This window comes from Camarhynchus parvulus, chromosome 2, assembly GCF_901933205.1.
Source record: "Camarhynchus parvulus chromosome 2, STF_HiC, whole genome shotgun sequence".
Lineage (NCBI taxonomy): Eukaryota > Metazoa > Chordata > Aves > Passeriformes > Thraupidae > Camarhynchus > Camarhynchus parvulus.
Window position 1 is genome coordinate 41,223,327 of NC_044572.1, and position 11,808 is coordinate 41,235,134.

The 11,808-nt window shown below is 43.3% G+C and overlaps 1 protein-coding gene across 2 annotated transcripts in view; it reads left to right on the forward strand.

Annotated features, from left to right (window-relative positions):
- Positions 1-8,189, forward strand: part of TGFBR2 (transforming growth factor beta receptor 2) — a 58,880-nt gene extending 50,691 nt beyond the window's left edge. For both annotated transcript variants that reach the window (XM_030968792.1, XM_030968801.1), the window contains 2 exons: positions 4,063-4,190; positions 7,694-8,189. In XM_030968792.1, coding sequence (XP_030824652.1) covers positions 4,063-4,190; positions 7,694-7,873 — 308 coding nt within the window. In that variant the 3' untranslated portion in view covers positions 7,874-8,189. The remainder of the gene's footprint in view (positions 1-4,062; positions 4,191-7,693) is intronic.
- The last annotated feature ends 3,619 nt before the right edge of the window (positions 8,190-11,808 follow it).

Below are 11,808 nucleotides of genomic sequence, written 5' to 3' on the forward strand. Positions count from 1 at the left end.
CACACTGACGTGGAGCAGTGATGTTCCTGGCAGCCGGGAGCAATCAGATGCCCTGTGCAGCAGGGCTGTGCCTGCACAGTGGGCCCTGAGGTGGCTGCAGCTGGGGGCTGGTTTAAATTTCTCCTTCTGTGAAGCAGAGCTCAATCAGGACATGTCTACACAGCACTGGCTTGTAGTGGCATACAGCCCTGCTTGGTAGATCCACACGGTGCAGTGTCACCCCATGACAGGCACCCCTGTCCTGGAAATTCTCTCAGTGTCACCACAGTGCTACATGTAAGGCAGCAAGTGCTGTCCTTCAACAAGCCCATGTGGCAGTGGATAAGGTCACTGCACCACACCCCGTGCTGAGCACTGATGTGCTCTGTGTTTGCCACTTTCCCACCTCAGGATTCACTGTGCATTGATTGAGCAGCCCTTAAACCTACACTGCTGGCAGGGCTCGTGCACTCCCAAATCTTTAGAAGGGTGACTGTGTCTTGGATCATCAGATGTGAAATCACTTAGGAGGTATGTGTGCACAATGAGTTCACTCATCCCAATGCATCCTTCCCTCAACAGGGAAACCTAGGGAAATTTATGAAGTAAGCATTTGACAGCATCTTAAACTTGGCCATGAAACAGCTTTTGGGCCTCTGCTTTGGGCATTATTTTCCCTTTGTGCAACTAGTGCAAATTAGCAGATTCAATACCCAAATTCCTCTAGCATAAAGAAAGACACTATCTGAACTGTCTGCACACACTCCCTGTGTTTGCATGAGCTGTCACAGCAGCTCCACCATCAATTGATTTATCCTTTCTTCCCCCTCATAAGCTCTAATAAAGGGGCATTTCAAAGGGACCCAGAAGTTCCCAAACACAAGCTCACTGCTGCAGACTGTGCCTCACAGTTAACTTCTGCTGGACTTTCACCTCACTCTTGCTTTGATCCTGCAAATAAAACATCATCCAACATGAGAAGTTGTCCCACAGAAATAAGTAAGACAGATCACATAAGGGAGTGTCAACAGGGCTTGTGGTATGCTCTTCTGACCCAAAGAAAATTTCATTGCAGAAAGCTTAGAGTAGAAAAAGACCACAAGTGAGCCAAATTTTCCAAGCTTTCATCACACAGAACAAATAGATTTTCAGTAATGTCTCAGCTGGGGGCTAAAAATCCTATCCCAGCCTTTATGAAAACTATAGCTAGGCCAATGTCAAAAGAAACTAGAGGTACAGCAGTTAGTAGTGCAAGTCAGCTCTCAACCATAAAGATTAAATGCTGGAGGTTAAAGGAAGTCTGCCATTCTTGAATGCTAAAGGTTCTGTAGTTTGTGGTTCCTGACGTATTTATGGTACTTCATCCAGCTGTCATTTTTGGTGCCCAACTGGTCTAAAACCAATGAAAAGAAACATATAAGGCATAAGAAATAGAATCAGCATCTGTATACAGCCACACACAGGCATCTAGCCACAAACATCTTAACCTACCTCAAATTGACATCTGTTACATCTACTGCAGCACGTAAACATGATCCATGAATAACACCAGCTATTACTGCAAAACGTGTCTGACACTTGAGATTCCACAGCATTAGGATGCATGAGGATTTAGTGGGCTTTTTTTTTTACTTTCCAAGGGAAAGAGAAGCATGATAATAAATAGCAAGGAGATGCCACGTGCTTTTCAAACTGAGGGAAGGCATGACTGTATTGGTAGAAAGTCATTACAGTGAATTGGCATCTGGCCTAAATTTTTCTTTCTTTACCATAAACAAAAACAAAGCAACAACAAAAAATCCAAACCTGAAAAATTTATTCAATCTTTATATTTGGAAGAGGAATGGTCATAACTTACGAACAATTTCTCAAACAGAAAAAATGTATTATGAACCTATCAATTGCCAGGAAGTGTTTTCCTTTCTCCTGCTTGAACCATCTCATTAACTTGAGCGACCATGAGATTAAATTAATGAGAGGGAGCAATAAGAGTACCAGCTTCCCTCTGTTGGACATTGAGACCCTTCTGACTCCTCACCCTGCAAGATCTCAGAACCTAGGCTGGTGTCCATGACCAGTACCACAACTGAACCATGACTGATCGAGATGGTGCAGGAAATGACCATCTAGGTCATGTGATTTGAATTCTCCTGGTGAACTTTAATATTTTCGTTAGCTTTGAACATACAGTTCTGTATGTTGTGTACATACAGAACATACTGTACTGATGTGCAGTATAATCATTGTGCATCTGCTGCATGCTAACCCAGGTCTGACTAGCAACATGGCAACTTCCCAATTCATTTCTAGGGCTAAAGTTATATAAATTTATTTTGGCTGAGTCATCTCAGACTCAGATTAATGTGGGTGAAACTGGTTTGCATTCTTACGCAGGAAAGAGAATGAAGCAGACTTTGGCCCTTGGGTCTTAGAAGATGGGAGTTTTGTTTCTGGGCTATAGCCATTCTCCAGAGCATCTTGTGGAAAGTGACCAGCAGCAGATGGCTAGGGAGAAGGAATAAGAGCTCTGCAGGAGGCATCTATGGGGTGATCTGCTGCACTGCACACAGTTGTTTGCAGCTGAATCTCTAAATGCTAAGCATGTGAAGCACAGGGTTTAATATCCCTTCCAAAATGTTTGTTATTGTAACTTGGCTATTCTTTTTAAGCATTAGCCTGATAAAGTATTCATTTTATGGCCATCACATGCAAGTGAGATCTACAGCCTGACTTCAAGGCTTTGGAGAAAAATCTCAAAGATAGTTGTCTTCCATACTACCTTATTTTTATCATGAGACATGACAGAAGGATCTGACCTGTGTCATCTTGATCCTTAGTTATTTTCAGTAGCATATCATATGACCCCATCCTTACCTTTCTCTCCCAAGGTAAACAAACCCAAGTGTTAGATGTTCTTCCCATTTCTTCTGGGCCTTTAATTCTTATTCACGCATTATCAGCAATTTTTAGCCCTTTAGAGGAGTGAGCAACACTGGGCACTGCAGTTGAACTTGGTTGTAGCATCATGCAGCAGTGGTTTGTCTCTCCGCTCATTTGTCTCTGTTCACACATCATCTGGGCATTCACATGCATTCTCCAGACTGCTTTGTAGATTATACTTCAGTTTTTCTTGCCCCCAATTAATTCCTAGAAAGAAATAAGAGGCAGCAGAACAGGCCAACTTCATAAATCTTTATCTGATAGCAGCAAGTCATTAGGCCTGTGAGTAAAGTCTCCATCTGTTCCCAAAGAAACCACAGCATTTTCTACACTGTGTCAGCATCTACTATAATATTTCCGCTCTCAGAGATTTCTTGAGTTTTCTCCAAGGGTCCCATATGTCTGCCTCTTCCTTTCTCTCTCCAAAGAAAAGCAACGAAAATATGCAACATGCAAACAAAAACTAGAGTGGCAGCAGCCCTTTCAGAAAGCTGTGCCCCTGTATCACAGGCCAAAACTGATCCATTTTGGGAAGGAAATCTAAAATAAGAGCAGACTACTACTTTCTACAAAAGAATGCAGCTTAGGAGTAAACAAGGGCAGTATGGCAGCTTCCAGCATTGCTCCTTAACTGTATCTTTGCCCTTTCCAGGCAACTGTTTTGTCCTAGCAATCCACACATTCACATCTACCATGACCTAGATAGATTTCAGTTTATATTTCACCTGATAAGTGTTTGTGGACTCCAGGAGAGCTAAGGGTGACCAACTGTTCAAAAGCTTGGCTCATGCAAAACTCACCTTAAACCTCCTGTGCGTTTTACCTCAGCAGAGATTGAAAGGCTCACAAACCAGTATGGATTACTCTGCTTCTTGGACTGTTGCTAATATTATTATGTACTAAAGGGTTTAAATGAGAATTGTTTTGTTGGCTAGGAAACAAAAGGGGAGGGAGGGAGTGTGTGTGAGAAACACATTTGAAACATTTTTGAAAATGCCAACTGGCTTTGCTTTGTTTGGAGCTGGTCAAGCAGAACAGTGGCAGCGAGCAGCTAATCAGTAGCTCCTCAGAGAACAGCCAGCTCCCACCACTCTTGGCACCGGCACAGCACAGCTAAATACCCTGTGTTTGCTTCTTTCCCAGAAGTGAAAGAGTACGAGCCCCCATTCGGCTCCAAAGTGCGAGAACACCCTTGTGTGGAAAGCATGAAGGACAATGTCCTGAGAGACAGAGGGCGACCCGAGATCCCCAGCTCCTGGCTTAACCATCAGGTAAGAGCACCACAGGTGGGCAGTGGGAGCTGCACTGTACATTTAGCTGCTGCCTGAAGCCTGAGCCTTACCTCAGTGCCCTGCCCAATAGGCTGCACCTCTCTTTGCATGGAGAGATGAGAAACTCCATCACAGAGTGGCAGTGCTGTTGACATGGTTCAGGCACCACAGTTCTCTGCACCGTGCCTGCCCCAATGCCCTGGTATTCCTGCTACACACCAGTGTAATCTAAAAGCAGTCAAAACAGAAACGTTGGAAGCCTGAGATCCAAAAATCATCCAGAGAGCCACAGAACAGTTAGGCCGTTAAAGCACACTGTGTGTAGGCTCTGAAAGGGCAAAGAAAACAACTTCAGACATGGCCCTCTGTTGCAGGCAGAGTGAGAGCTTCAGACCAAATTTATTAGAGAAGCCCTCTTGTTGAGTCATGAGGTACAGAAAGGATCCCCTTGCTTTCTAAATTCCTTCTCAGAGAGGTGTCTAGGTGTGGCTGGGTTCAGTCTTAGCCCAGATTTTGTCAACAGTTTACATTTTAAAGATTATGTAGGTGAAATTGAACCGCTATACAACCTTGTCCCACATGATTAAGGCTGCCAAACCAGATACAAAAATATAAGTTATTTATTATGATAAGGACTAGACAAAAAGGTCTTAGAGTTATGTACTACACAGTATCGGAGCTGTAACTACTCGTATAGTGCGCACTATGAAGCAATATTGAAGCAATCATATTAAAGCAACTGTACTAAAGGTAGCAAAACCAGTTATTAACTTAAGATTGGTGTCAGCCACCCATGCCAACAACCTTAGGCAAATCTCTTCTGCTCAGCCTCGAGGAGTAACCTTGAGGGCATGGGAGTAACCTTGAGGCATTGGACTCCTCAAGGGGAGGAATCTCTACACTCAGTCCAAGAAGGGTTATGTTAGAAGATGCTGGTGTTGAAAAGTGGGACTGGGCTTTCATAATATAAAGCAATTGACTGTCAGTCAGATGTCTCCAGGCCAGCTCAGTCAGCTCAGCAGCTTTAGATAAGTTATTAACAGTATCACTTTTTTGCTCCTTTGTTGTGCAGTTCGCCAGATCTGCCACATCTTCACCTCACTATCAAGATGTTTAACTTTGAGTCAGGCTGGTTTCAGCATTATTCAACACCAAAAGCAGCATGATGCCTTTCTCCATTCACCTCTGGTAGCTTTGCAAAAAGGACACTCTTCCATTTGTTTTACCCCATTTCCAGGGAGACCATCCTACTACAGAGGATCAGCAGAGAAAGCAAATCTGAGTACTTTACCATGGAAACCAGTCATAGTTGTATCCCAGTTGTTGACAGGTTTAATGAAATAGGAAATTAGTCTTCAGCAAGCCAGCCTGGTTTTATTCAGGTTGTGCATTAGCAGTCCATTTCCCTTGCATATCACAAAGCACTTTGTCAGCTTCCTCCATTCACGAGCACCATGGTTGCACTTCCTAGGCAATGGTAGATTTTTCAGTAGAGGAAACTGAATGGAAACAAGCCAAACACATGCATTTCTTCACCTTTGCTCTCAGTAGTTTTATCAGTAGAGATGAAATGTGAATCATATTAAAGAAGTGAGGCTTGGTCATTCCACTTCTCAATGAAATATGCTGAGTGGTCTTCAGTGACAAAAGGAAAGTATCACAAACTTTTATAAAAACCCAGGCAACCAAGAATATAATCTACTATTTCCATCAGGAGCAGTGTAACACTCCCTTTTTAATTCCATTTGGGAAGTTAAAATCAGTCTGACAGCTACTTAAAAAAGACCAAGTGAGTGGCTAAAATCAGTCATCTTTCCAACGAGGAACACCTGCCACCTGATGACTATGGCAGAATGCAGCCCCTTCCTGGACTGCGGGAACTTGTTCCTTACATACTCGGCTGTGAGGTGTAGGGCTGTTGAGGAGGGGCTTTTAAAGAAGAAAGTTGAATTTTGAGGGAAACCTGGATATCTGATACTACCTGGATATCTGATACTACCTGCACTAAAAGCCCTTGACAGCAAGGCTGAGTGTGCAGAGAGTTGCAGGTTAAGGTACTGGGCTAGATCTGTAGGATACACTGTGGATTTAATCACCTCTGGGTTTATAAAGCAAGTAAAATGATCATGATTTGGAACTAGGTGTCCTGCATTTGACTTCAGAGGTTTCTTCCCTATATAAAACCCACACCTCAAACTGCCCCCAGCACAGAACACCCCACCAACTGGGAGGGCCATGCACTTGTGCATAGGTGTCACCAGAATGGGCACAGCTGGCCTCAACAGGTCTCAGCTAAAAGTCTAAGGAAGGAAATGCCTGATAACATGCTTAGAGGACATTTAATGAAGGTGGATTTGATTCCCTTTGCCTCAGTCCCTTCAGTGTTTCACATTGTGCTGTCTCAGATGCAGTGATGCATCAGTTTCCGCAGTGCTATGACAGTTTGCAGCAGCTGAGGATCTGCTTTGAACTCCATAGAAGTTGTTCTTACTGTAATGGCTCTTCCATATTCATTTCCTTCCTCTGCAGTTGTGTTTTTGTAATGAACTCATTATTCATCATGATGAAATTCTGGAATAGATTTACATATTACAATTACCCCCACACCCCCCTTAATGAGATTTGTTGCACTATTGATTTCAAGTTAATGTTTAATATTTAATTTAATTTACTGCTTGTAATTTCAATGCCAGCAGAAAACTAATGTTATTTGTATACAGACAGTAACATTCTGCTATTAGCATTGACATCAGTCAACATCACCAATTAGGTAAATTATACAATTAATGCGGTGTTGTGAAATGTTATTTTTTTAAATAAGTTTAAGATAAATCCTACTTAATGGGCTTTTAGTATCATAAAACAAAACAGTTTCCTGTGGCAAATACTTCATGTTTATAAAATTCATTACAGAGATGCAACTGGTTTTTTTCTTCTGAAAACATTTGCATTGGAATTGAAATGAAGGTTAAACAGTTACAACTGTGAGTGATGTGCTAAAGTGTTCGTGGGACTGTGGCCCATATTTGCACATAGATTTAGGTAGTCTACAAGGAATTCATAAAGAGCTGATGTACAGCCCAATATTGCTGGCAATCAGAATTCTATTTGAAAAACCCAAGCAGAATTCAGGCATGCAGAGGCATGGGTTGAGCAGGAGGTCATGTTATCCAAGAATTTTAATCATATTTATTAAACAAAAAACCCTGCTTGATTCTATACCACTACTCTGAAGCATCGTTGTTCTTGTTATATGAGACCACATGCCCAGAAATGACAGTTCCAGTTAAAGAAAATATTGTAGTAGGGTTTCTTAAAAAAAAAAAAAAAAACCAAAACCAACAAACCCAATGCCCACATGACAGAAGCAGCAGATCCCATAAAGAACCCCCAGGACACATGTGAAATACCCCCAAAATTCTGAGGGCCCTGAAGCAGCTCTGTGAGCGAGGCTTTGCTGGTGGCTGCCCCCCTCACGGGTGCTGTCTCTGTGCTCCCTGCAGGGCATCCAGATGGTGTGTGAGACGCTCATCGAGTGCTGGGACCACGACCCCGAGGCACGGCTGACGGCGCAGTGCGTGGCCGAGCGCTTCAGCGAGCTCAGGCACCACGACAGGCTCTCGGGGAGGAGCTGCTCCGAGGAGAAGATTCCCGAGGACGGCTCCGTGACCACCGCCAAGTAGCGCGCGCCCGAGAGCTCCAGGATGGAGGGAAGTCGCTCCTAGACGTGTTCACCTTGGCAAAGGAAGAAGTCTTGATCAGTGCCTTGACTTGCTTCCTGGAGGACTGAGGCTGTCACTACTCCCTTTAGGCTCCAGCTCTGGACAGGGAGATGTATTCTGGGAATTACAAGCTGGGGGAGTAGCAGTCATACCCTAGCACTGGCGGCCAGCATCATGTCGTAGGAGGAGCTATGTATGGTAGCACTTCCTCAGGAAAAGGATTTGAAAATAGCCAATAACATTATGCACTTTATTAATGCCTGTATATAACTATGAAATTGCTATTTATATATATATATATATATATACATATATATATAAAAATGTGTGTGTATGTGTATATATATATATATATATGTATCTATATATCTATAAACAGCCATGTCCTGGGAAAAGAAAAGTTATCAAAAGAAAGTGCTTCCAGGAAATTACCAGTACATTAGAAATCCAACCCCTTAGGGAAGGAGCCTGGGGGGACTGGTATAGCACCACACCAGCAATTGTGCACTAAGCGTTCTGCCAAAAAATAGGAATAATATGCAATAAGAAGATGATTTTCAAAGCATGTGCTGTGACCACCTGGCTGTCATCCTGCTGTTCACAGGAGCAGGAGCAGCCTCACAGCAGACAGGCCAAGTTGACTTTGCAGTTGTACGTGCATGGTCCTGTCTGCAGCACATTGTGGAAAATTCAGGAATGCCTTTTCCCTCTCATCTTAACCCCAAAGTCCTCAAAGTGTTCCAGAACAGGCATGTGAGGAGGTTTCGTCCTTCCCACATGTGTGTTTTGTTATCAAGTTCATTTATGTTGTATGTTTAATGCTTTGAATTTGTGCTGCTTGCAGACAGGTTGCAAAATATCAGCAGGATCAGTTTTCCCCTCCTCCCATCCCCACCCCCAAACCATACAGAGCAGGACAGGGCCAGCAACAATCCAAGCAGATGTTTTATATTTGCTGTGCATTCTGAGTGTGGGCAGTCCTATTATTTTCCCCCTGTCTTTTACCTTGATTGTGTTGCTATATGAACAAACTTTTTTTTTTCCTTTTCCCTTACAGTGTGTCTAATTTCTAGGCAAACCACAGTGTGACTGTTCCACACTTTCTAAAGTAAGAGGCAGCAGCTGTTGCCTTTATGTTTGCAAAAAGACCTTGGAGGTGAGGGAAAGCTCCAAAGCAATAGGTTTATGGCATATCCTGCCCTCAGCATTGCTTGCATTTAGGGCTGCCTCAGCAAGTCAGCAATTCACAGAATTAAAAAAAAAAACCAAACCAAAAACAAAGAAAGACTTTTTCAACAGGATCTTTCAGACTTTGCTTGCATTCTTTCAGTTCCCCAAAATGCTTGAGACAGCTGACATCACATTGGGCCTATATACATGACAGCAACGTGTTTAAAAAGTGCTAAAATTTTTGTCTTTAGGTGTTTGACAGTGATTTATCCACTTTTCTCTTCCTCATGGCATGTCAGCAGGCCTTGCAATTTAGAAATTTAACCAGCACAAACCAATCCTGGACACATGTATCTGGTGTGGTTTATTAAACACCTTTGACAGATAAGCATCAATATTCCTCCCAAAAATGTTGCCATGCAAGTCAATAGGAATCATGCTTATTCAAATAGGAGTTAAGATTTATGATGGGAAATACTTTATTTGAAATGGTTTTGTAACTGCTCTCTGTTTTTTTTTTTTTTGCATTTTAACCAAACTGCTCAGAGATGTTAGAACAGAGTGGGGCAAAACCTCCACACCTACAGTGGAACTTAGAGGATACTATGGCATTGGAACTTAGAGGATACTATGGCATTTTTTAGGGATGGAATGTTGTGAATTCACAGGGCCATAGGCAGAGGTAGGAGATGTGGGTGGGGAGTGCATCCAGGCAGGTAGAAGATCTCAGCCCATTTCTCTTCCTCCATCCACACCGAAGGTCAAGGAATGGCAAGCAGTAGTTCCTGACAGTACTGACGTTTTTTATGGGGTTTTTTAACACTACATGTAAAGGAAAATTTTTATTCTTTTAAGGAATACTTCACCTGTACATCATGTATGAAATAGGAATGTGAGCAATATATACTCTTGTATATCAAACGTTTCAAACACTTAACTTGCTTTGTAAACTGTTTTGAGGGGGTTTTTGTCTTGTTTTGTTTTGTATAAATCAAATGTTTATTGGAGCAAATAAAATAACACCAATTCAAGTTAGTGTGTGGATCATCCAGGATAGGGAGAGGGCTCTTCCAAAAATGAACCCTATCCTAAAATGATTCAAGTCCATTTCCTCCCACCAGGGGCCTGAATGTCACTCTCAGTCTGTCCAATGTGCTTTGCTAATTACTCCTTCCCTTAGTCTCCACCCTGCCCTTCAGCAGAACAGCAGCAGCAGATGGCCAAACTTGCTGGCCCCTTAGCCCCTGCCCTGTTCACTGGTCTCAAAGGAAGGGAGGGAGAAAGGGCTTACAGCTGGTGCTTTCCTACTTCTGCATTGCTCAGGTCTCAGGTGGATGTGACTCTTACAGACATGGTTTAGTCAAGGATGGGCAGTTTTGGGTTAGCAGTTGGACTCTGTGACCTTAAAGGTCTTTCCAGCCTAATGGATTCTATGGTTCTATGATAAGGCCATAGTAAGACCTCAGTCATTTTGGTGTTGATATTCAAGTGAGCCAGAAGACAGCCCACTAAATCTGTGTCACTGAGAAGTGCATGATTAATGTGCTTGTGCCTTACAGCTACTACTCTCAACAAAGAGCTTTCACCTTTTTAAGGTGATATCCCTCCCATGGAAGGCATGCAGAACACAGATTAAAAAAAAAAAGAGCAAGATACCTCCCTCTGCCCTCTTCAAATTGCCTTCAATGTTACTTGGGTTGAATCTAAGCCTTTGCACAGGGTGCCATCTACCAGTGCCTGATACAGGCATCTGAGATGCTCCAGACATCACCATTTTCTTCATGGATTGTATTTTCATGCTAAAAGCTCCACTGGCCCTCATACTTGGCTGCACTGACTATCTCCTTTTGAACCTTCAAAGAGGAACCCACATATCTTCATTCATGAGTCAAGCAAAATCACAGAGTAACTGAGGCTGGCAGGGGCATCCGAGTCTGTTCTGTGCTTGTTTGTCATCTGGTCCAGGGTCATGTTCAAAACAGGCACCTTAAATCAGGTTGCTCAAGGCCTTGTTGAATTTTGAGCATGTCAGTGATTTCTCTCTGGGCACCCAGTGCTCTGAACAGAGCAACACACACAGGCAGCATCAGGTGCACAAAGGACAGTGGCCACATCTAGTCTAAAATTGGCAGAAGGAGGGCTTTGTGAAGGAGGCCTTGCCTAGGTGCCCCTCAAGCAGACAACCACAGGTGAGCAGCTCTTCCTTCAAGCCAGCTGCCCTCTGCCAAGTACAAGAACAGCTCTCAGCCTCCCGACAGGACGCAAAGGCTCACTGCCCACACCTCTGTGGTTTCCAGCAGTGCCCTGCTGAGCCTTGGCAAGCCAAGCATCCCTGTGGCTGGCCCTAGCGTGTGCCAGTGCACTGGTGGCAGTGGCCACCCCTCAGCAGTCCCCACCACTGGCCGCATATTGGCAAAGACCTTCAGGCCCCACATCCTGTTTATGCTGGCTCAAATCTGAGTCCTTTTGGCATAACACTGCAAGCAAGTGTTGCAAATGCGTTTTAAAAATGTAGCAGGCAAATTCCACAGATCTTTTAGTCTTGAAGTACATGATATCCTTGAAATAAAGTACTCTATATACTTCTAATTTCTTTTTCAGTTAAGGTTTTGCCCACCTTTCTTATACTAAATATTGTATTGCACATCCTACTGTGAGCAGCTCTTAATTAGCACTTTGGTCATCATTTTATCACCAGGGTGCACAGCAAGGAGGCTCCAGCTGTG